The sequence below is a fragment of the Cynocephalus volans genome, chromosome 15 (assembly GCF_027409185.1).
Source record: "Cynocephalus volans isolate mCynVol1 chromosome 15, mCynVol1.pri, whole genome shotgun sequence".
Classification (NCBI taxonomy): domain Eukaryota; kingdom Metazoa; phylum Chordata; class Mammalia; order Dermoptera; family Cynocephalidae; genus Cynocephalus; species Cynocephalus volans.
In genome coordinates, this window is record NC_084474.1 from 6074377 (window position 1) to 6101397 (window position 27021).

The window sequence follows — 27021 nt, forward strand, 5'->3', positions numbered from 1 at the left end:
CAAAAATCTCATTTGTTAAGATCACCATAAGTCTCACCAGAAAAATATTTAAGTATTGAGAAGCTATAAAACTCATTGTGATAATTACAAGTTCTCCAACATTTTAATTTTCACCTAAAAGCTTGAATGTTATCACTGGCAACAGATGTTTCAGATGTGTTCCCTGAAGTGGAAGGCTCACTCTGTTCATTTTAGAGAAAATGTCTGCCAGATACTCAAGTCTGCACAGTCATGATGTGTCTGTTTCAAGTAAAAATGGTGTCCATGAAAAAAGCAGCTTCTTCAGCTTCTATTTCTAAGTGTCACACGCGTACTTTTCCTCCAGAAAGCTGTGGAGCCTCCCTGCACAGCAGACCTGCTTCACGCGTACCTCCTGCTTCAGCTCAAGCAATATGAAAATCATCTGTGCTCAGGGGCAAGCGTCAAAAGAATGCTAAGGAACCATCTTTACACCACGGTGCAAATGCCCATAGAGTAAAAACAGCTTTGGCCTTGCACCCCGGGGTCCCCAAAGTTCCACAGTTAGAGAACTGCTGTCCTACGGAATACACATTGGGTATCTGTAAAAAAAAAATCTTATATGCAAAACTAGAGATATGCTCGAGTTATTTTACCCTGCTTTGTTTATGTGGGATAAAATTATAAAAAATTTTAGTCATTTCTAGTTTCATTCAACTCTACCCATCAAAAGCTACTCAAAAAAAAGAGATGGGAAGAATTTACTATAGAGTTTGCATTATCAGTTTTAGACACTAAATGTTTTTCAAATTTTAATTTTTAGTTCACACTGAAAACATATTTTCCCTATACTAACTCAATTTTCTCCATTTACATTATTTTTTCCTATCACATCATACGGCTCAATTCAGAAAAAAAAAAACTGGTCTCAAGAAATTATCAACAAAACAAACAAAAAACTGACATGAATTGAATTTGATAAAATGATGTATTTAAGATCGAATCAAATGAATCAGTCTTACACATCCATGATATCAGTATTCTGACTTGCTTAATGAATATGAACCATATTGCATTTTATCATCCACTAAATGTATTTGAGGGTAGAGACAGAAAAAAAGATCAAGACAATAAACCAAATAGTTAATATTTTATATTTTCATTTCTATAAACATATTAAAATTAAATCTATATTGTACTCTTCTGTATGCAAAAACAACTAACATTTTAAATGAAGATTTCTATTTTTCACAAGTGTTAGAATCTGATTTCTGTATTACTTAAGGTGAAGAAAATACAAAGGATTTCTTACTGATGAAATGTTCTTTGTCTTTTTCAGATGCTTTAACACAACTTTATTAAATCCTTTCTGTGCAGCCCGAGAAAGTGCTGACACTTCCCAGTTATTCTTGGTCACATCTATCAACAGTAAACAAAAATCCATGTCACTTATTTGATGAATACTATGGGGAACACACAATACCATCAAATAAAAACATTAAAATCTTAATTTAAATTACAATTTAAAAAATTAAGTTTCTAGAAGAAAACATATTAACAGTGGTTGTCTTCATTTTAAACACCATTGTCTACCAACAAAAGGCTCCTTGGAGGAGTGGCTGATTTCAGGGCCTGGGCAGACTTGTGCTTACAAGAAAAGTACGAGTGACCTTGTGGTGCCAGGAGACAGTGCCCACAGCTTACACACAAGCCAAATCCATGACAATGTGAGCATCAAAACCAATCAAGATTGCAAAAGATCAGAGCCACTGAAAAAGTAAGAATCCACGAGTCCCAACTAATATAGATAAATAGGAGAAAAGGGAAGGTTATTTCTTACAGTAAAATGCCAACTAGGATGAAACGAATGATGGAGGTAAAAAAAAATCACCATTTTGAAATTATCACAGTAATAACTGATTCAGGAAGAATCATCAGTGGACACCAAACTATTACAGTGAAAACTCGATGAGGAACAAAAGTACTTACAGTCTTAACATACCCTTCATAAGTTACTTTTGTTTTTTCAAGCAATCATAAACTTACAGGAAATTTGGAAAACAGTACAAACCTTCTTTCTTGAACGACAAAAGAGTAAGTTACCAACCTGATGGCCCACCAGCCCTGAATCCCTTAGTGCGCATTTCCCACAACAGGGACATTCTCCTACATCCCCACTGCATACTATCCGAATCAGGACACTGCCTGACACAGCACTGACACTTCTCATACCCATGCGGGTTCAGCACTGATCCTTACAACGTTTTTAGCTAAGATCTACTTGTTGTGTTTAGCTGACCTGTCTCTTTACGTTGAAATAGTTCTTCAGCGTTTTCTTGAATTTTGTGATTTGGACATTTAAAAATTATACACCAGTAATTTTGTACACTGTTCTTCCATTTGGGTTTTTCTAACATTTTCTCTTGATTAGATTCAAGTTATGGATATTGGTTTTAACGTCTTACTATTTCCCTTATTAAATGTTTTGTTAAACAATATCTTTTTTTTTCTTTTTCTTATTGAATCATAATTGATTATACATACTTTGGGGGTTCAACTCTGAGATACATTGAACAAATCAATATTACTAGCATATACGGTATTACAAATTGTACTTATTATGTCCCTTGTCCAATCTCTCCCCATCCCCTTCTCCCCTCTAATTCCTAGATTTCTTCTCTCCTTTTAAAGAGTAATGGTTACTCTGTTGATTTGTTGCCTAGATGATCTGTCCATTGCTGAGAGGTATGTTCAGGTCCCCCAGTATTATTGTAGAGCAGATGCTGCTTCTGTCACTCTGGAATAGGCTTTGTGGGGAGAGACATCCTCTTATTTTTTTGGTCTCTGCTGGTGACTCTCCTTGTGTGAATGCACTCCAGTGCCTGGCGGACCATCTGCATGGTGGCTGTGGCATCTAGCCGCTTTCATGGCAGCCATGGTTATTGTGGTGGCTGTGGTGGGCCACCCACATGGAGGTGATATTTTTGGCATGCTCCTTGGTGCTGGCAGTGTGCCAGGTTGTGGGAGGTGGGGGGTCTGGTCCCTGGCTCCATGCCTCAGGTTTCCAGGCAGGCCCCGAGGTGCTGGCAGTGTGCCTGGTTGGGGGAGGGGGGTCCTGTCCCTGGCTCCATGCCTCATGTCCTTAAACAAAATCTTTGACGTGTTGAGTTTACATTGGCATAGTCATAATTTTACAGCTATAAAGTTACTTTCCAGCAGTTCTGAGATGCCCAGTGCATTTGCTGATAGAGCCAGGTGAGCTGTGTTGCTGGAGAACCCTCATGATGGTTTCCTCCCAGCACATGTTCTCTTGGCTCCCAGAAATGAATCCCTATGGCAGTGGGACCTGACCTCTTTTTTTTTTTTTCCAGCTCAAGAAAGTCAAGAATTTTGAGTATACTTAGAAAAACAGACCTTTGATATCTGGACTGCTCAGTGTTCTCTTGGCTTCTGGCTCAAATTGCAGAATTGAAACTAGAGGCTTTCTCTGTTTCTGGATCTCTGTCTGTAATTGAGAAAAGCCTTTACCTCTCATTTTGTCTATAATGCTCTCCTATATTTGGAGGGTACTGATAATAAAGTCTCTTAACTAAAGGAGCTCTGTTCTGATTGATTTATGTACATATGTAAGTTGAATATTCCTAAAATTCTATGACAATTGAACTTATAGCACTTTAAATGTGCTAGTCTTAAAACTATCTTACAGAAAGTAACTCAGAAGCATTTTAAAAATCTACATTCACATAATTAAGTGAGTAAATTATGGTAAGTGTGACAAGTTTAATAATTTTAGTTTAAGGAAATGTCTTTTATCTATCAGTATTAAGTATGATTACATACATTTTATTTAACTTGGGTTTGTTTTTCCTATAGTTGAAGGCTCACTAAACAAATAAACTAACATTACTTCTCATAGTGCTTTTTTTTATTGTGGTATAACATACATAACATAATGTGTGCACTTTTAGCCATTTTTAAGTGTACTATTGAGTGGCCTTAATTACATTCACAATATTGTGCAACTATAACCACCATCCATCTCCAGAACATTTTCAACATCCCGAACAGTCCTATACAGCTTTTAAGATTATGAAAAATATAAGTTTATGTTCAACTTAACTGAATCATTATTTGGACATTTTACTTTTCCAGTAATTAAGTCTTGGCATGTCAGCTGGAAGATAATTTCTAAGATCTTAAGGTAACATGAATCCTTGGACTGACTTAATGTCACTTAACCATGTTACTTAATGGATATTCAATGGATAGCTTGATCATTTCTAAGTAAAAGAGAATACTGAAATATTGATTACAAGGCATAATTTTTAAGTTCATGTGCTTTTGCTCTTGGTTTCACAGCTAGTGGAGGCTGGAGTTTCGGGTGATGTTAATGAGTGTGTACATGTGTCACTTGGAGGTGGCTGCAGAAAGTGGTACATGTGAGCTCCCTGCAGCTGGTGAACTACTGGTGTGTGGCAGGCAGTTCTCAATTACCCACCCTAGTTGTCTCAGTGAAGCAGAAGTCAGTTTGGTAATAAGTTATATAATTAATGAGTGGTTGCAGCTATGTTAGAAGCAGAAGTGCAGAAATAACAATTGTGTGTATGCTTCTGATTTTTAAGGAAGGAGAGTAGTCCCTTATAAAGCAGCGAGTCTCATGTTTTCTGGTGTCTAGACCTCTTTCCACAATTGGGACTTACCCCATGAATCTTTGCTAATGCAGTTAGCACTAGTGGTTACTATATTGGAAGGAGAAACATTTTAACAGCCTTATTGATTTGTAAATCAGGTTAAGATGCATAACATCTCAGTATTACCATAAAAATGGTTCTAATGTCACAGACTCTGAGAGAGAACTGCTGTTTCAAAGCTGTGTCAGTTTGCTCCAGAGTATGAAAGGGCATAATAAAGGAGAAAACCTGGAAAATGCAAGGTGGAGCAAGATGGCCAAATAAAGGATCCACCACTAGACTCCTCACAAAGACAGAAAATATATCAAATATGAAACTACACTTGCACAAAACTAACCAAAGGTGAGAGCTGGAAGACATCAAGGAGCAGCAGAGATGCTGATGAGCAAAGAAACTCATAATTGCCAAATAGAGAACAGAAGAAAATTCCCAGCCAACACCACTCCATCCCTCAACCAGGAGCAGAAAGGACCCAGGAGGAGTTTCTGTCTGCTCTGTTGAAAAGATACAAAGTGCCACAGCATCCCTCTTGTGGGTGAAGGGTCCCACCCAAAACTGCTACCACCTTGCCCAGAGTAGCCCACATCAACAGCAGTTCTGCAGAGCAACGCAGTGTCCCTCTTGAGGGTATAGGGCCCCACCCATAAATCCAGTGACTCTACTCAGTGTTGCCCCCTTCTACAGCAAAGCCACAGAATACTTCAATGCTTCCCCTGGTACAAGGCTCACCCCAGAGCCCAAGGGAAACCAGTGAGTCACCAACCCCGAAGGGGCCTTGAAGCACCCCACTATCCCCCTCAAAGCCTAAGATCCTAATCCTGACCCCCAGGAAACTCACACAGGGTAATTCATTTAAGTTGAGGACCTTCATATCACCCTAGGGCAACTATCAGGGTCATGGGACATTAGATAGGGTACCAGCAAGTCTGCCCAGGGTCATCCACCTCAGCCAAGGAGTGACAGGACATTTAGGCACTTATCCCAAGAGCCTGAGATCTTGCCCACAACATCAACAACCCAATCCAGTGTCACTCAATTCAGCAAGGAACCACTGAGTGCTCCAGTGACTAGCACATGGAGGCACTCATACACAACTCCAACACCATATATGGCCTAAGTATGCTAACAGAAACTATAATACTGTATCTATCCAGAACCAATACTAAGACACCCTACTCAGCAGTCAAAATAAAACACATCTACAGGACAGACTGTCTCTCCTCAAAAGCCACTCCTGAGTATCAGGAGAAGCGACTCCTCCACCAGATGCCCAGACATCAATGTAGAGATACTAGAAATACAACACGCCCAAAGCAATACAATAATTCTCTAGTACGAAACCCTAAACAACAGGAAACCTATAAAATAACTGAAAAGGAATTCCAAGCAACAATCTTAAGGAAACTCAATAAGAGACAAGAAAAATCAGATGACACAACAAAATGAGAAAAACAATCCAGAATCTGAAGGAGGAATTTAACAAAAGAGATAGATACTTTAAAAAAGAATGTAGAGGAACTCCAGGAACAGAAGGATTTATTCAACAAAATAACAAATACAATCAAGAGCTTAAGCAACAGGCTAGAGCAAGCAGAAGAATTTCTGATATCAAAAACAGGCTTTTTGAAATGACCCAGGTAGACAAAAAAAAAAAAAAGGAAAAAAAAAAAAGGAAAAATCTATGAGACCTACTGGACAACCTTAGCATACAAATATCCAAATCAGTGTGTCCCAAAAGAGAAGGAAAAAGGAAAAGCATTTAAAACCTATTCAACAAAATAATAGTGCAAAATTCCCCAGGTACTGGGAGAGATATGGACTTCCAGATCCAAGAGGCTCAAAGATCCCCAAACAGATTCAATATGAAAACATCCTCTCCAAAACACAAAACAGTCAGACTCTCAAAAGGTGGCTGGACAGATAGCTCAGTTGGTTAGAGTGCAGTGTTCATAACACCAAGATCAAGTGTTCAGACTCCCATACTGGTCAGCCATCAAAAAACAAACAAACAAACAAATAAAGACCTATCAGAAGTCAAAGACAAAGAATCCTAAGAAGAATATCAATAGAAAAGCCTTAAGTCACCTATAAGGGAGTCCCCATCAGAGTAACAGCTGATTTCTCAGCAGAAATTTTACAGGCCAGGAAAGAATGGGATGATATATTCAAAGTACTAAAAGAAAGAAACTGACAGCCAAGAATACTGTACCCAGCATTTCTGAAGCAATCCTTCAGAAATGAAGAAGAAATAGTGTATTTCTCAGACATACAAAAACTGTGGGAATTCCCCACCACAAGAACAGCCCTACAAGAAATCCTCAAGAGAATCCTATATATGAAATCCAAAAAACAATAATCACCATGATAAATATATGAGAAAGAATAAAACCCACTGGTAGAGCAGATAATACCTTTCAATAACAACTCTAAATGTAAATGGATTGAATTCCCTACTCAAAAGACATAGACTGGCTGACTGAATTAAAAAGCTAGAACCAACCATATGCTACCTACAAAAACTCACTTCACCTGTAAAGACTCACCCAGACTAATAGCAAAGGGATAGAAAAAGATATACCATGCAAATGGAAACCAAAAACGAGCAGGAGTAGCTATTCTTATATCAGATAAAATAGACTTTAAACCAAAAACTATAAAAACCGACAAAGATCATTGTATCATGATAAAGGTATCAATCCAATAATCCTAAATATATATGCACCCAACATCAAACCATCCAGATATATAAAGCAAACATTATCAGCCCTAAAGAGATAGACCCCAATATAAAATAGTTGGGGACCTCAACACTCCTCTCTCAACACTGGACAGATCATCCAGGCAACAAATAATCAGATAAACACGGAATTTAAACTACACTTTAGACCAACTAGACTTGACAGACATCTCCAGAACATTTCATCCAACAAGTAACAGAATATACATTCTTCTCATAAGCACATGAAACACTCTGACCACATTTTAGGGCACAAATCAAGTCTCAATAAATATTAAACAATTGAAATCATTTCAAGTATCTCTTCAGACCACAATGGAATAAAACTAGAAATCAATAACAAGCAAAAATTAAACATGCTCCTGGACAACCTACGGTTCAAAGAAGAAATTAAGCAGGAAATCAAAAAATTTCTTGAAACAAATGAAAATAAAAGCACATTATACGAAAACTTATGAGACACTGAAAGCAGTATTAAGAGGGAAGCTTATTGCAATAAATGTTTACATCAAAAAAAAAAGACTTCAAATAAACAACTTAACATTACACCTCAAAGAACTAAAAATACAAGAACAATCCAATCCCAAAATTAGTAGATGGAAAGAAATAATAAAGATTACAGCAGAACTAAATGAAATAGAGACCAAAAAAAGACACAAAAGAGCAATCAAACAAAAAGTTGGTTTTTGAGAAGATAAACAAAATAGACAAACCATTAGCTAGACTAACTAAAAGAAGACTCCCAAAAACAAAAATCAGAAATGACAAAGAAGACATTACAACCAATACCACAGAAATACAAAGAATCATTAGAGACTATTTTTAATAACTATACATCAATAAATTTGAAAATCTGTAGGAAAGGGATAAATTTCTGGACACATAGAAACTACCAAGACTGAACCAAGAAGAAATAGAAAACCTGAACAGACCAATAATGAGCAATGAGATTGAATCAGTAATCAGCAGTCTCCCAACAAAGAAAAGTCCAGGACTGCATGACTTCACTGCTGAATTCTACCAAACCTTTAAGGAAGAATTAATACCAATCCTTTTCAAACTATTCCAAAAAATTGAAAGAGGTCATTCTCCTAAACTCATTCAATGAGGCCAGCATTACCCTGATACCAAAATCAGACAAAGATACAACAAAGAAAGAAAACTACAGGCCAATATCCTTGATGAATGTAGATGCAAAATTTCTCAACAAAATGTTAGCAAATATAATCCAACTGCACATCAAAAACAAAACAAAACAAAACAAAACTATGCACCATGCTGAAGTGGTATTCATCCCAGGGATGTAAGGATGGTTCAACATATACAAATCAATAATTGAGATACCCCATGTCAACAAAATCAAGGACAAAACCACATGATCATCTCGATAAATGCAGAAAAAGCATTTCACAAAATTCAACATCCCTTCATAATAAATACTCTCAACAAATTTGGTATAGAAGGAAAGTATCTCAACCCGATAAATGCCATATATGACAAACCCACTGCCTTTAAGAACAGGAACAAGACAAGGACACCTACTCTCGCCACTCCTATTTAACATAGTATTGGAAGTACTAGCCAGAGCAATCAGTCAAGAACAAATAAATAAAGGGCTACAAATTGCAAAAGATGAAGTCTAATTGTCCCTGTATACAGAAGACATGATCCTACATGTAGAAGGATTTAAAGACTCCACCAAAAAACTCTTAAAGCTGATAAATGAATTCAGTAAAGTTGCATGACACAAAACCAATATACAAAAATCAGTAATGTTTTTATACACCAACAATGAACTAACAGAAAAAGAAATCAAGAAAGCAGGACCATTTACAACAGCTACCAAAAAAATAAAATACCTAGGAATAAATTTAACAAAAGGGGTGAAAGATCTCTATAAGGAAAACTAAAAAACACTGATGAAAGAAACTAAAGAGGACACAAAAAGATGGAAAGACATTCCATGTTCATGAATTGCAAGAATGTTGTGAAAATGTCCATACTACCAAAGCAATTTACAGATTCATTGCAATCACCATCAAAATACCAATGATATTCTTCACAGAAATAGAAAAAATAATCCTAACATTCATACGGAACAACCAAAGACCCCAAATAGCCAAAGCAATCCTGAGTAAAAAAAATAAAGCCAGAGGCATTACACTACCTGACTTCAAATTATGCTACAAAGCTATAGGAACCAAAATAGCATGGTACTGGCATAAAAACAAACACGCTGGTCAATAGAACAGAATAGAGAACTCAAATATTAATCCATGTACTTACAGCCATCTGACCTTCGACAAAAGTGCCAAGAACATACTCTGGAGAAAAGACTCTTCAATAAATGGTGCTGGGAAAACTGAATATCCATATGTAAAAAAATGAAACTAGACCCTTACATCTTGCCATAAATCAAAATCAACTCAAAATAGATTATAGACTTAAACATAAGACCTGAAACTATAAAACTCCTAAAAGAAAACAAAGAGAAAGACTTCAGGAAGTAGGGCTGGACAAAAACTTTATGAATAAGACCCCAAAAGCACAGGCAACAAAAGAAAAAATAAACAAATGGGACTATATCAAACTAAAAAGCTTCTGCACAGCAAAAGAAACAATTAACAGAGCAAAACAACAACTTACAGACAGCCTACAGAATGCGGACTCTATGTACAGCCTATGTATCCAAGAAGGGATTAATATCTAGAATATACAAGGTACTCAAACAACTTAACAGTAAAAACCAAATAATATGATTAAAAAATAGGCAAAGGAGCTGAACAGGCATTTCTCAAATGAAGATATATAAATGGCCAACAGACACACAAAAAAATGTTCAACATCACTAAGCATCAGGGAAATGCAAATCAAAACCACACATCACTTCTGTATTCCTATGGCTGGGCCGACAGACCCAACAAATCCATTGTACAGAGTGGGTAACAAAACCCTCACCTGCAGCTCCATCAGCAAGGTCACAGGAAAAAGATCCTGGGAGTCATGGGTAAAAATTAATAGGCTTTATTCAGATGCAAGCTCAGGCAGCTAGCAGCAGCTGCCCTAGTGGCCTTGCAGGGTATCCTGAGGACATTGTGGATCAGAGCCATTCATCCTTTATACTTAAGTCCACTAACCAAGGAATGCCTGGGCGTGAGTCAGTCAACTCAGGAACACCTGGGTGCCCACGCACATCCACAGACAATAGACAAGGAACACCTGGGTGCACGTGCACAGTTGTCATTTACATCAAATGCTTGGCAAGATTCCAAACCCCTCTGGGGATTCTGACCATTTATTTTTCATTTTCCCTACAACCTAGGTAGATGGCTATTATCAAAAACATGAGAAAAATAATTGCTGGCAAGGATGCAGGGAAAGGGGAACCTTCATACACCCATACACGTTGGTGGGACTGTGAGTTAGTTACAGCCATTATGGAAAACAGTATGGAGGTTTCTCAAACTACTACAGTAGAACTACCACATGATCCAGCAATCCCACTACTGGGTATATACCCAAAGGAATGAAAATCATCATGTTGAAGGGATACCTGCACTCCTATGTTTACTGCAGCTGTACTTACTATAGCTAAGAGATGGAATCAACCTAAATGTCCATGGAAGTACTGGATAAGGAAAATATAGCATACATACACAATGGAATTACCATTCAGCCATAAAAAAGAATGAAATACTGCCATTTGCAGCAACATGGATAAGCTTGGAGAATATTATGTTAAATGAAATAAGCCAGGCACAGAAAGAGAAATCCTGCATGTACTCGCTCATAAGTGGGAGCTAAAAAATAAATAAAAAACAAACAAACAAGCAATCACAGTAGCAAGGTGAACTTTCTGAAGGAGAGAAGAGAACTGTGGTTACTCGAAGCAAGAAACGGGGAGGGAGGGGGGATGGTGAGAAATTGGTTAATGGTCACAAAAGAGCTACTTAGGAAAAATAAGTTCCACCGATGTATAGTCAAGCTAAGCATCTATATTAATTTACTGCATATTATCAAATGGCTAGAAGACAGGAGATCAAATGTCCTCAACACAAAGAAATGATTGTTTTGTAATGATGAATATGCTAATTATCCTGATGTGATCATCACACAGTGTGCACAGGTACTGACATTCAACTCTGTACCCCAAAAATGTATAATCAATTACGTTTTGATTTAAAAACAAAATGGAAAGAGAATACCTGAGTCTGAACAGAAGCTATGAAATGTACTAAATTTTTAGCAAACGTCACTCAATCTTCAAGGGTTTGCTTCTTTGGTTTATGATCAACACCTTCACCTATTACATGAAAAGTTATTCTTTTCTTTCTGTGTAATCTGCCAAGATAGCAAAGATTCTTCTGTCTCACCAGAATTTTCTGAGCTTTATTGCTGACTTCACTGTCTGAAATTATAGAAGATCCAGGCTGTGCGTCTTTGGCAGCAAATGGTACACTCCACTCAGCAAACCCCACCAGGAGGCATGTGCTGCCAATGGGCCACAGAGGGGCTGCAGGTGTCTCCACTGTAAAGTCACTATTTATACCCTTAGTAATCAGTATGTGTTTTGGATGAGGTACTTTAAACCATATGTGGTAGGCACATGGCCCCATGACTCACTAACTACACAGCAACAGAAAACACTATGAAACTTCCATCTTACTCATTTTTTTATTGTCATCCCTCCCTAAACAACATAGCATAACAACTACTTATACAACATTTACATTGCGTTAGGTATTACAAGTAATCTAGAGATGGTTTAAAGTACACGGGAGGATGTGCGTAGGTTAAGTGCAAACACTATGCCATTTTATATCAGAGACTTGAGCACACATGGATTTTGATATCCTTGGGGGTCCTGGAACCAATCCCCCATGGATACCAAGGCACAATTGTATATAATTGGGTGGGGGCAGAGAGAGAGGGAGAGGGGATGGTGATTTCACACAGATACATCCACTTCCAATCCAACACCTCAGGGTTCACTCCAATTTTCTCTTTTCCCATTTGTAGCTCTCTTCTTCAACAGTGAGAAACCTAGCTTCTCTTTTCCTCAATGTATTTATTTATTTGTTCAATTCCCCATATGTAAACAAACTACTACCTCTGCCACCCTCCAGCATATGATGGGCACCCCAACCCTGCTTGGGCTGACCCCATGCCAGGCACTCCTTGGGAGCACCACAGCCCTCCCCTGCCCAGTGCCTCCCTCCTTCTGTACCACCTAAAGACCTGAGGACTCAACACTTCAGAAAGAGGAGAGGGAGAAGGCCTCAAATCACTGACTCACACAGAGGGAAAAATAGCAACTTTACAATGACAAAAAGATGGAGCTGATACAGCTGACCAAATGGAATGAACAGGACCAGCAGCACCGACTTGCCATCAGGTGCCCTGCAAAGGGCCCAGCATCAGTTGTGAGCATTTCTGCCAGAAAGGCACAGTCTGAATCTCATGATGAAACATCAGACAAACCCACATTCAAGGACATTCTACAAAATAACTGGTCTATAATCTTCAAAAATATGAAGGTCATGAGAACTAAAAAAGGTTGAAGAGCTCTCCCGCATTAAAAAAGACTAAAGAGTTACAACATCTGAATGCAACACAGGATCCTGGATTGGATTCTGGACCAGGAAAAACACAGCTATAAAAGAAATTAACGTAATAACTGAAAAACCTGCACATGAACTGTTGATTATAAGATTATGTATGTTGCTTTTCTTGACTTTGATAATGATACCACGGATATGTAAAAGAATGTTTTCACTCTTAAGTACTCAGGTGTAAAGACCCATGACACCTGCAGCTTACTCACAAAGGGTTCAGAAAACATGGCAAAGTATAAATATACACACACATATAATCACACAATAGATAGAGAGAAAGCACATGCCATGAAAATGAAAGCAGTACAACATCTCAATAGCTGGTGGGTGTGGGTGGAGCACAGGAAAGCTGTCTTCATTGTTAATGCAGCTGTTCTGGAAGTCTGACACTAAAAATAGTGGTAGTCTTTAACATGATGGATTTTCTTTCATTATTTAACTGTACTTACTCTCTGCTTTTCTCTATGGCCTAATGATCTAGTGTACAAATAGTTACCAACAGACAAATCATTTGTTTAAAACAATCACAGTAATTTCCCTTATTAGCTTAAAACTAACACAAATCTTTTCAGTGAGTTGATTAACAAAATTAAAGTCAAAAAAGCAAATAAAAGTACTACAAGGATATTTGCTATCAGATATATTTATTCCTTTTTTAATAATTGCATGTATTTTTTGTAAGCTAGTCAATTAGCAGCACTCCTTATATAGTATGAATTTTAAAGCCTATATAAGCTATAAAGATTAACTAGTTTTATTTTTTACCTCTAAAACATACTTATTACCATCATATGTAAAAATCATCCAAAATTCTGACTCTTCATGAACTCTGTATATGATTGAAGATGTCACAAAAACCAGACACAGTGAATGAAATCTGTCACAAAACCTTTGCTTATGTTTTCAAGCCAACAGTATTTAACCATGAAATAATCATGAACATAGGTGAGATTTCACAAATGAACACTTGATTTCTACTTTGAAGACAATAAAGTTTAAATTCCTACAAATACTTCAGTCTTTCTCCTACATGAATCTTTCTTTTTGCTTGCATCTGGTAACAATGTTCCTTTCCATTCTGGTTTAAGTAAATGCGTCTCCCCTTTTTGGCTCTAAGTACTACTTTTCTTGATTAGTAATATTTTTGCCTGGCCAGATAATTTTTTCTTTGAATCTTTTCCCAAACCTATTTCTTCTATGATGACTTTCTAAAAATTCTTAACTAGCTAGCATTAGTGCTTTATCAGTTATAAAGCCAATAAAAATATCTGTTTAAAAACCAATAAAAGTCAAGTAAAATTAGGTCAAAATATAAAATCACTATTGAATTTTCTGATGGTTTTAATTTGATTGATTTATTCAACAAAAGTTTTTTACAAGAAGCTCTAAGAGGTTCAAGATATCTGAGATTCCTTATCACTGAAGATTTTATAAATCTTAGTAGGATATAAGTGAGTAAAATGAAAAACAGCTTTAATGCCTCAATTATATTTCCTATTGTCCCGATTATATTGAGATGAATTGGGGAGGTTGCAAAAACATCAGTCAAAAGTATCTTGAACATGGTGGACTCAAATTTCAGAAGTTGCAAAAATACAAACAGTCCTACCTACCATAAAAGGGTACTTCAAAAAGTTCATTGAAAATTAGAATTAAACGTTAATACAAATCTTTCCTCGAACTTTTTGAAGATCCCTAGTAGTTATAGCATTGCAATATGAATTACAGTATCCATCCCAATTCTCCTAAACCTTACCTGATAAAGCTGAAGTCATCAAGTATGCGTCAAGGTAGGGGAGAATGTCTTTGTAATAAGGCTGAATTACATGTTTGTGGATGTAAACTGACCATTCTTCTAGGGCATGCAAGCCTGCTTCTGCCAACGGGGTATAGCTTAGGCCCAGTTTGAAAGCCATCTATATGTTAATACAAACAAGGTAAACTGACACACAGGAAATTTAAGATTTAAAGAAAAAAACAACAATTAATTGTGGTTTATAATTAACGCCTTCCTATTGCTAGAACACCAGACACTGCTGGAGTTAAGTGGGTGCAGTCCAGGTAATCACAAGCAGCGCCAGTCTATATGGATGCTGACTTTCACCACACACAAAGTTTAATTCTCACATCAACCTGCTGGGGAAGCTCAGAGAGGCCAAGCCAAGCATACCCAGTCCCAAAGCTAATAAGGGGCAGAAGCAGAACCTGACCAAGTATGTCTGCTGGGTAGGCACCTGCTGCTACTACAGGGCAAGACCTTGGTATTTCCATGTTCTCTAGGAAACACAACACTGATGAAGAGAGATTTGCTCGAGAAGATGCATCTACCTGCAAGGCAGGAATGTAGGCTCTGACATCAAGTTCAATGATGTCATGTGGCAGGGACAGAACAAAGTTCAAACAGGAGGCCAAAAGTTCATCTTTGTATTGCTTCATTTTAACTGATACCTTAACAAGAAAGAAGACAGTGCTGTGTGACTCAATAGAACCCACAATTTGAAAATCAATTAAAAAATACTTACCCTATTCTTAAATTAAAAAAAGATAAGTATGTAGTCTTTATTTGATGTGACTACATTCATTTACAAATTAACCGCTGATCTCCAGGAAAAGTTAATTTGTTAAAGTATTTAATTCCCACTATATGGAAAAACTAAAGAATATTTAATTTTGACTTGTTATCAGAAGAGAATTACTCTAAGAGAACTCAAGGGATTTTGAAACACAATAATTTCCTCTGTCAGTTTTTTTAAGACCTTACTCCCAATCTGGATTTAGCAAACCAATTTTTAAATAATTATTTATGATCACTAGGATTTTTTCAATATACATTCATTTAAAAATAACCCATGAAAACAGTAAGACAAATCATTTAAAAGTTACCTCTTTACCAAATTTTGCAAATAATGCAAAGCAAGAATACTTTTCTGGGTCCTCAGGAGAGTGTTTCAGACTCTTTGGACTAACCCCCTGTCAAATAAAGTAGCAAATTAGTATACTTGGAACAAGAATCAGGTGATTCTGTATCCTAATCTGGCAGTTCCCAAGCATTCCTCATTGGGGTGGATCCATTTTACCAGTGCCCGGGGCTGAGGGAAAGTGAGTATCAGCTCTGAGGACTTTTTAAGGCAGAGGCCAGTCAGAAACAACATGAGGAGCAAAGGTAGACGGGGCGGAATCCATTCCCCCACCCTCTGTCTTCTAGCAAGATACACCTATGCACCTCACCAAGACAGGCTCCCCCTGTAATTACCCAGGCGGGCTCCTTATGCAACTGACTGGAGCCCCAGGGACATTAATCCAGTCATTCTCAACCTTCACTAAGCACCAGGATCACCTGGGTGGCTTGTAGCACCATCACCGATTTTAAGTATTTTAAATATATATTACTCATTTTAATTTTCTTTCTTTTTTTTTTTTTTTAAGACGACCGGTAAGGGGATCTTAACCCTTGGCTTGGTGTTGTCAGCACCACACTCAGCCAGTGAGCTAACCGGCCATCCCTATATGGGATCCGAACCCGGGGCCTTGGTGTTATCAGCACTGCACTCTCCCGAGTGAGCCACGGGCCGGCCCACTCATTTTAATTTTCTGACCTTACTGTTTTAAGAGTCAGAAGTTAACCAGAAAGAGCAATTACGTGGTCTCCCTACTACATAAAACCATATATACTAACAAGTATTCTCATTTCTAGTTGACTTTTTTTACCTCTAATTTCTCAATTCTGAACAATTACATGATGGGTTCAGACTCCTGAGGGGGGTAAATGATTAGTTTATAGTCTTTTAAATGGGGATTGTGGAATTAGAGTGAACCAAGGGATTTGACATGACACTTGGAAATTAAGGGGCTAAAAAAATTTTTTAACAGTACAAAATGGAAACTCTCAAGAAGGTTTATGGTATAAGTGATGAAGTTAAAGTGATGTTTGAAAGGTTAATGAGAAACAAATTATATTGTTTGAGGATTTTTTTTTTCCCCAAAAATGTTATCTCTTCATCTAAATGGAATGACTCTGAATACTCCCTATTTACAATCCTAATCTTACTATATCTTGTTTAGTGAATTTTGTTTCTGGATTTTTTTTTAAAGCGAAAACTTAATATTTTATATTTTGCTTTTTTGCTATATAGTCTAGTGAAAAGTTACATGAGCAGAAACTCTACCTTTTTTGGTTTTTTTCCTTCTTTTGTGGTGTTTAAAGCATATTCTACCCCAATGTTCATTACAGCACTCTTTACAATAGCCAAGAGTTGGAACCAGCCCAAATGTCCATCATCAGATGAGTGGATACGGAAAATGTGATACATCTACACAATGGAATACTACTCAGCTATAAAAACGAATGAAATACTGCCATCTGCAACAACATGGATGGACCTTGAGAGAATTATATTAAGTGAAACAAGTCAGGCACAGAAAGAGAAATACCACATGTTCTCACTTATTGGTGGGAGCTAAAAATTAATATATAAATTCACACACACACACACACACACACACACACACACACACACACACACACACACACACACACACACACAAAAAAAAAAAAAAAAAAACGGGGGGGGAGAAGATATAACAACCACAATTACTTGAAGTTGATACAACAAGAAAACAGAAAGGACATTGTTGAGGGGGAGGGAGGAGAGGGAGGAGGGAGGGAGGTTTTGGTAAGGGGCAACAATAATCAACCACAATGTATATCGACAAAATAAAAATTTAAAAAAAAAAAAAAAAGGATTCAAGTTAATAAAAAAAAAAAAAAACCTTACACTCAACTGAAAAAAAATAAAGCATATTCTAGGTTGAAGCTACTAATTTGTCTTATATCTGACTTACATCTGACTTAAGTATAACCATGTACGAACAACAAATTTTAATTTTCTGAATCCTTAAAGTTTTCAGCATGTGGTCTCTTCCACATGCTAAAAATTACTTTCACTTGTAACACAGTAATTAAACATATCATGGAGAGAGACCTAAGTTAAAATTTACTATTTTGTCTGTTGAAACTGTTTATGTTGCTAAAGAGATGTAAAAAAGAACAAACTTGTTGGATGGCTATGTTTACAGCAATGTCATTTTTGTTTTATTTGCCCATAATTACTTTGAGCTCTTATTTTCAGAAGATTTTTTTTTCCACAAAGCAGTTTGTCATAAATTCTCTCCCGTGCACTTCAGAATGACTTAAAGCTATCCTTTAGTAATAGATTTTGATGGAAAAAAAGAAAATACATCATACGATATAAAAATATATAAGATTCTTATTACACACAAATAATATGACATTCTCATTTGATCAAATCAGAATTATAAAACTTGAGATCTTAAACAGAATCATGGTTGTACCTTCCACGTATACCACTCACAGACACCAAAGAGAATTTTTTTAAATTTCAGATTGGTTTTATTTCTGGATCAGTGTTTATTAAACATTTTTTCCCATAAATGTGTAAGTGCAATATACAAGTCCCTAACTTATATATTGATGGCAGTCTTTTCTGTTTTCTAAGAACGTATTTTGTTGTGGTGCTTTTCTTATTAATTAAATCCCATATTCAGAAACCTTGCCTGTGAGTTTAGAATGGGCTTTTGATTATTGGTCTCCTTTTTTTGCTCTTGAAAATAATGCAGTCTTATGGAATTTGTCAGTTTAATTGAAAATAAGGTGTCAAAACATGGAATATATAACTTACTCATTGAAAGATATCATAATTTATGGGCACAATAAAAATTTGAATCATTCAGGTAATTAATTTTCAAAAATGGAGCCCTTAACTAAAGGTATACGTTTTTTCAAGATCTTATTCTATATTAAACAGTGCTTTGCGCAAAGTGATTTCTGAAGAATGAGTCCCTTGACTCCATATGATCATTGCTCCATGTTATTTGCCACAAAGAACCTTATTTCAGATTGAAACTGTAACTCCTCATTTCTCATACTAGCTATTTCTCTATTAGGAGCACTACAACTACGGTTAGATGCAACATGAGCTACTTTAGTACAGTTGATTTGAAATTTGTCCGTGTATTATGATTTATTGACCTGTTGACGCATGTGAATTGGGTGCATTTTGTTGTCACTGTATGTTAAATGATGACCAATGTTTTTACAAAGGAATTGAACAACAACAACAAAAGTTATGCACAGATTTTCAACTGCATTGGGGGGGGGGGCATCCCTAACCCCTGGTTGTCCAAGGTTCAACTATATTCAATGTCCTCCAAAACCAACTTACCTCAAAATATTTTATTTTCTTGGCATTTTTCACTGCAATAGAAAGCAACTTGTAGAAGCCACTGATGAGTGGCAGCCGTGTAGACCGCAAAATTAATCTGTAGGCAAATGAGTACACCCACGGTTCAAAAAATCCCACTTGTTTCTCAGGGAGAATCTCTCTGTAAAAACAAATTAAAAGTTTAAGGTAGAAATTTTTATCATACTATTATTCAGCTTTAAAATTATAAGGGACATACTCAAACAATTACAGACTATAATTTCATTACATAACATTTTTAGGTAATATAACATTTTTAGGTATATCTTTTAGGTATATTCCTTTTTTCTTAGCTGAGGATCTTTTAAATACAAAAAAAGTGATAACTCTAAGATAGTACATTTAGACTTATCTTAAAGGTCTATATAAGTGATTTTAGATTTTAAGTCTTTTACTATTTCATTTCTTACACGTATATAAGGGTATTTCCTATATTATAGCCAATAAGTGATAATTTTCACTCTTAAGTAATTAAAATTCTACAAAATACCTGCAAAATTCCACCAGGTTAATGAAAGCTGAAAAATCTTTAGGTTTAGCAGGATGCAAGTTAGCCGTTGGATCTGAAGTCGGGATCACCCAAACACCAGTAGCCTCATCTCCATCCTTAAAAATGAATTGTGCCAACAATCACTGTACCATTCAAACACGCATCATTCAACACATAACTTTCCAATTGACTTCACGGTCAACACCTGAAGCTATGAGGTAAGAATGCAAAAGTGAGAAAGGCAGAGATGGGTCCTCCAGAGCTCACAGTTTGATAAGGGTGGGACTCACTGAAAACATTAAACAGGACTCACAGGAAGTGATAAAGTGATGAAAGAATGGAACAAATACAGAAATACCCAGCGGTTACCACTTCCTGAAGGAGCTAGCAATCATACCTTGACAGAAGTCTCAAACTTATGAACAGAGAAATAGAGCAGTAAGTAACAATAATAAGAAAGACAAATGAAAAATATGATTTTTTGAGAAGTGCATAAAGTTCAGTTTTAAACATATTGTGTTACCAAATTTGTGTTATCAAACACAACCTGTGTTATCAAATTCAAATGTTAAACTAGTAGTCAGAAATAGGGAGCTGAAGCCAGTGAAGGATAATGATGCGGGAGACCAGATGTGTTCTTGGACCTGCCGGGAGGCAGCAGGAGCCAGGGACACCACCAAAGACATCCACAACAGTGAAGACATGTTTTAAAATGCAGATTTGTAGGCTGACACAGTTCCTGGAAGTCCCTTTTGGCAAGTTTTTTTTTTTTTTTAATGAAATTATTTTAGGCATATGTAAACCTTAGAAAGCAGTAAAACACACAATGGTACGCCTATCACCCAGAATAAAAAAATATAACATCACAAGTGCAATCAAGCAAGTGTACCCACGGCCTCACACTGTTTCCTTTATTTACCCTCTGTACGTCCTCCACATTATCTCATCTAACCTCATGGGACTACAGTGGACGCACACATGCACAAACTCTAACAAGAACAGTCTAGTCTGAAAAAAATCACTGCACTTGAGATCAAACTACATGTCTTCCACTGGAAGTCACACCCTTCAGGCTGGCCTCATTACATGGTGCCGTGTTCCTATTAACTCCTCAGACAAGAGCAGGGCAACTCCCAGCTGCCAGCTTTAAGCCATGATTTATCTTTTACTCAGGCTAGGAAAACTGGGTACAGACAAAAGGGAGGACACTTTCTTCTTTCTCTATTTTCTACATTCTACTATCTCAAGAACCCATTTAATACATTGTACCCCAGTTTGGGGTTTCCTTAACTATAAGCAAGAACCCCAGGCTTCTCTAGCCTAGTGTGTAAAGTCACTTCCACACAAAATAACATTTACTTGATTCTTTACTATTTTTAAGGAATGAGAAACAAACAAGTATTGTAAACATCTTTTTCCAAAAAAATTTGTTTTAACATATTAAACATATAAATTACTTTTCAAACAATCTAGTGATAAAATTTTTTACACATTATGCTATATCCAATAGAAAAGTATCAATAGCACATAATAATCTTGAAGAAACCAATTTTCTTCCATCCTCTACAAATGTGCTATTATCCCCTGAATATTTATATACAAAGAGAGTTGGTGTAAAAATGATGCAAAATTATTACTAAGAAGTTCTAACCTCTTGATCCCCAACAGTCAGTTTTTCTAGTGTAAGATCCAATTTCTCAACAATCTTCAAAACAGATTTTACGAATTCATCATATAGTAAGCGATTCAGACTTTGAAGGGAGGAATTCACAAAGAGAAATTCTTCATCTGCTAAAATAGAATCCTTTAAACAAAGAAAAATAATAAACTTCAAAATCTTGTACAAAAAAGTATTAGCATGAGTATTTTATAAGCATTAAATGTAGATTCACATGTATATTTAGTTACTATGGAAACAGTGACATATAAACTGTAGGTGTACCTGGAAGTTTTCAAACTACAAAATTTAGACAACTTCTCAAATTATTATGACAGCATCATTTCAGTCAGATAATACAAATTATCCAGTCATGGAACAAATACTTATTCTACACACAGTAGTAAGAGGTTTAGGCCAATCCTTGTCAAAGCATTTACCCCAATTAATTTGAGGGTATGTATAAATGCACATATACATAATATATACACATACACACTATGCGTTTTAATATGTTTGTGTACATACACATACACGTTCATTTACATGTGTGCATATGTAAACACATGTGCACACATATACACACATACAGATGAATATATATTCATCCTCGGAATGGATTTAAAAGTATAATCTATTATTTCTTTTAAAATAAAGCTATTCTACCATTCCAAAATTATAGGCCAATTACTCTGCCTATACTCTGTCAAATTTTACATAGGACCTAACCTTGAAATATAGAGATATATAACATCCCATAAAAAAAAGAAATATTTGGGGATAAAATTACTAACAACTGCTATACTATTTTATTTCAGTAAGAAAAAAACTAAAAACACCTAAGATTTTACACAGGATAGCAATCACCTTTTCACAAAAATTGCTTGTCCTGGACTATTAATGCTTTGTCAAAGTACATATTAAAATACTAGCCACTACCCTGGCTTAAAGTTGACACTAAAGAAATATCTGCTAGAAAGATATTAGACAGGAGGTGTTATTCTAATTATAAGTGAGACTAGAAAAAATAATAAATAGAAAAAATAGTAAATAATAGCTGTGCACCAATCCTCTTCATACCTATTAAATCAATTGAATTTATCTTCATCTTTAACAAATAAAAAAGAAAACAGCTCTTCCATGGTGGTAATATTGTTATATTCTTTGTTACCTAAGAAGATGCACCTGTTAGAAAGAACAACTTAGCATTAACTATACTATCCAGGTACTTGAAGCTACAACAAGGACTCAGCTACTGTAATTAATGTCAAGAATTCTATGTTTGTGCTCCTTTCATTTTTTTTCTAGTCTCACTTTAACTGTCCTGACTTATACTGTTTTAATTTTTTATTACTTCAATTTCATTTTCAAAAAAACTTTTGAAAGGTAATCAAATACAATTCTGAAATAAATAAGTCTTAATTCTAAAACTATGGAGACTAATAAAGAGAGGTAAGAGGGTACTTTTATGGTACTTTCAAAGTGCAAATTTTACCATCATCTGGTCACAGCTCAGGAGATTCCTAAAAAGAGCCACATAGTCTTTGCACATAGGCACTTTCCACTTGCCCGTTCTGACTTCTCCCAAGGCACGATGATCTTCAGACTCAGACTCAGCGTCCTGGCCAGGAAGACAACATGCGATGCTCACTGACAGATTCACAAAAGCAGCGCCACAACCTGCTGATTTTCAGAATTCTCTAAGCCAAAACAGCTACCAGTAGGAGACTACATAATTAGGTTGAGGAAGACATTATATGATTTTTCTGTGACTAAACTTGTGAGGAACTACCACCACCCCCTGAACGCATTGTAAGTCATCTACTGAACTTTCTTACACCCTTTGATCTGTCACCTCCTCTTTCCTGAAACTTCTAATAACTACGATATACCTCCCAAAATACACCTTGGTATATTGCCCTAGAGTTTCAAGAGAGAAAACATTTCCTTTTTGTAAAAATGTATATAGCAGTAAAATAATGTTTAATGTTTCAAACCTTAGGAGAAGTGCATTCACCTAACAAAACATAGCAGAATTATGTCCTACACTTTTCAAAGTGTAAGGAATGGTTAATAACTAAGAAATGCTACTTTCGTGTATTTACATACTGAAACCTCAGCAGTATTTCTAACTTTCAGTGACAAAAGACCAATTTTCAAAACATTAGATTCAGAATTTACCTTTTGAAGGATCACTGGTTTAGAACATATTCTGATTAAACCCTGATGCACTGAAAAAAGGAAATGAAAAAAATGGAAACACTGAAAAGTACAACAAAACACTCAATAAAAACAAGTCATAATTTTTCAGAACATAACTTTACCTCTCAACTTCCTTTCTAAGTTCATTAATATCTTTAGTTTTCAATTTTGAACTATTAAGATTCAGAAGCAAAAGAATGAAAAAAGGAGAGGATTTTGATCTACCAAAATTTTAGGAGTTCTCCAACAGGCATCAAAGATACAAAAAAATTTGGCAACCAGATTTTCTTTACCTATATCAAAGAACATGTTAAGTATTCATAATTTATCATTATAAAAACAAGAATGAATTGCAAACTTACCCACAGTACTAATGCAATTCCAAAGAACTGGTCCTTTTTCTGCTAAGGCTAGGAAAACTTTCACGATGGCTCTACAACACACCAACTGCATTTTTGGACTATATTGTGGGAAACTGTCTATCTGCACCACCATGAGATGCTCCAGAACTGGAGTATATACCTCAGGAACCTACCAGAAATGGAAGCAAACCAAACATTAGAGGATGGTATAAATAAATACAGGAATAACACAAATATTCAAAGTAATTACAATTGAATTATACACATATTGGTTAAATGAAAAACCTGGCTTGTCATCTAATCTGCTAAGCTTAACATTTATTATTGTGATTGCCTAAAAAAAAAAAAAAATCGGAGTAGAAGTGTCTGAATGATGCAACTGGATCCCAAGCAGCAATTAATATTTTGGAAAGATGGAGAAAATAACAATATTTCTTCCTGCTCTGGGTAATAAACAATCAAGTTTCATGACAATAATTCTATTGACACAACATATTAATTAAAGGTGCAACTGGATCCCAAGCAGCAATTACTAATCTTTCGGAAAGATGGAGAGAATAACAAATAGTTCTTCCTGCTCTGGATAATGAACAATCAAGTTTCATGACAATAATTCTACTGACACAACATATTAATTAAAAATGTCGTGTTGATCACAACGGTGCCTACATAACGGTATCATACGACTCCATCAAATTATCTAAAGAAATGAGATTAAATACTTAAAATTGTTCTCAGTTTAATTAACTACTTCACTTACTGTGTCAATGTAGAGCAGGACACTTGCAATAGACTGGAGGAAACTTGGCATCTGATAAACATGGTCATCAACAGTGTCTGTCTGGGTGAGGAACATTTGTTTGCAGCACTGGATGAGCTCAACGTACATGAAGTCAACATCTTTTGCATTTATAACCTTGCAAGGCTTTAGGAAAAGTGAAACAGAAGTCTTATCAATGTCAAAATAATATTTAAAGTGTCATGTTAAGCCATGTGATTATAAACTGAATATAAACAAGATCTTTAATTGAGAATACAGATATAAAATACAATACCTTATATAGATGCTTTTCATTATAATCTCTAATCACATTCTAAATATCTATTCATACATACAACACGTACTGATTGTCAGCTATGTTCTTGGCCCTGTTTAGGTGGCAGGTATTAAAGACAAATGAGGCACTGTCCCTGCCCCCACAAAGCTAGCCACCCACCGGAGACACTGAGGGCTTGAGCACATGGCTAGACCTGCAACCACACCTTGCTCCACACCATGCCCACAGCCGTCTTTTCTAACTCATGAATCTGATAATGTAACCACCTAACTTCAGACTTTTCAAAGGCTTCTTTGGACTTGAGAATCTAGTTCAGACCCCTTGATGCTCTACCTGGTTTATCTTTTTGGAGTCCTCTCCCTTTCTTCTTGTCTACTGTGCTCTGGCTACATTGTGAACATACCTAGCACAGGAACAAGCTGACATTGATCAGACATAGTATATGAAGTAGAAAATTCCATGCTATCATCTACCTCTGAGGCTTCTCACATACTGTTTCTTCCACCCTATGTAAATTTAAAGCAGCCAATAGAGACAAATGGAGTTGAAGATTTAAAAAAGGGAGAGAATGGCTGGCTGGTTAGCTCAGTTGGTTAGAGTGTGGTACTGATAACACCAAGGTCAAAGGTTCAGATCTCCGTAGCAGCCAGCTGCCAAAAAATAAAAAGAAAAGAGACAGAGTAGACACTGATGGACCAGTTTGTAGAAAGGAGGAAGGAAGTTATTTTCTCTGTAAAGCAGAAGTCACAGAAATCCACAAAGAGGGAAATAAATAGGGTTATTTGTAATATTTTTAAATATGCATCTTTTTGTCATGTGAACTTCTAAAACTTTGAAAGAAATCAGCTATAATTTTGTTTAATAAATAAAAAACAAGGGACAGCGTGGCATAGTGGGAAAAAAACATAGTGTTTCTAGTCCTCAGACTTGGATTTACATCTTGGTTCTGTCCATTCTCTGTGTCCTTTGGTAAATTACCTAAATTCTCTGAATCTCAGTTTCCTCATCTGTATAAGAGAATAATACTCGGCTTGTGGGAGTTACAAAGATTTGAGATAATGCAGATAAAGAATACTAGTATACAAAAGACAATGAAAAAACCCTTAACTGTTTATAAAACAAATGACAATAATATTGTCACAAGTATGAGACACTATTCAAAAACGCAATAAATTACATTCCTTTAAAACACTCAAGTGAAACCAAAAAGATAAAATAGAGAAATTAATGAGCCATACTCCTGCAAAAAGTCCATATCCACGAATAGCAATGGATAACTTCTTGTTTGAATCCACATTTCTGATGATTCCGTAGAACTGTTCCATAAAGTACTGCAGCTTACTCTTATGCATATCTGCGTCTTTTGCCACTATAGAAGAAACCTGCAATTGCATATTTACGTTTTAGAAATATTTAATAACTAAGCAAAGGAATTTATGCAAATATAAGAAAGCTAGAACTGTTTATATACTACTGTGTACTGCTATAGTTATATACAATTGGTCTAACTCACGAACTAGTTTTTGAAAAAATAAACTCCAAACTATAAAGTTTAAATTGAGGTAAGGGAAAAAAGTATTTTGAGAAGCAAATAGATTACTGTCTACCAAATCAAGCAACAACAGCCTAAATACAAGAACTAAACATGGGTGTTCAAAAGAGCATTCCTAATTTCAACATAAAACCTGTCCAGAACAAGAATGGAAAACCTAGATAATTACCAAAGGCACACACAAAAAAATCCACCTTCAGTTGCCAACCAACCAATACACTTCTTAATCCTACCCAACGCTGTCAGGCCCTAGAGTATGTCCTTCCAGGAAATTTACTCCCAATTTATTTTAGAAGAATGAAATATCATATGTTCTGCTTCATAATTTCCTTTTTCACAAAATATACCATAAACACATTTCTCAAGAACTAAACAAATAATATCACCTTACTTAACTGCAGAATACTTTTTCATTTTA

At 36.0% G+C, this 27021-nt stretch overlaps 1 protein-coding gene across 1 annotated transcript in view; it reads right to left on the reverse strand.

Moving 5' to 3' along the window:
- Nucleotides 1-27021, reverse strand: part of PRKDC (protein kinase, DNA-activated, catalytic subunit) — a 174966-nt gene that overhangs the window by 126378 nt on the left and 21567 nt on the right. Inside the window, exons 11-22 of the mRNA XM_063079108.1 lie at nucleotides 26290-26433; nucleotides 24754-24918; nucleotides 23994-24162; nucleotides 23611-23660; nucleotides 22925-23050; nucleotides 21424-21576; nucleotides 19773-19888; nucleotides 19244-19403; nucleotides 15885-15971; nucleotides 15330-15449; nucleotides 14758-14917; nucleotides 1271-1377 (exon numbers count right to left, since the gene is read on the reverse strand). Of these exons, the coding sequence (XP_062935178.1) occupies nucleotides 1271-1377; nucleotides 14758-14917; nucleotides 15330-15449; nucleotides 15885-15971; nucleotides 19244-19403; nucleotides 19773-19888; nucleotides 21424-21576; nucleotides 22925-23050; nucleotides 23611-23660; nucleotides 23994-24162; nucleotides 24754-24918; nucleotides 26290-26433 (1557 nt within the window). The remainder of the gene's footprint in view (nucleotides 1-1270; nucleotides 1378-14757; nucleotides 14918-15329; nucleotides 15450-15884; nucleotides 15972-19243; nucleotides 19404-19772; nucleotides 19889-21423; nucleotides 21577-22924; nucleotides 23051-23610; nucleotides 23661-23993; nucleotides 24163-24753; nucleotides 24919-26289; nucleotides 26434-27021) is intronic.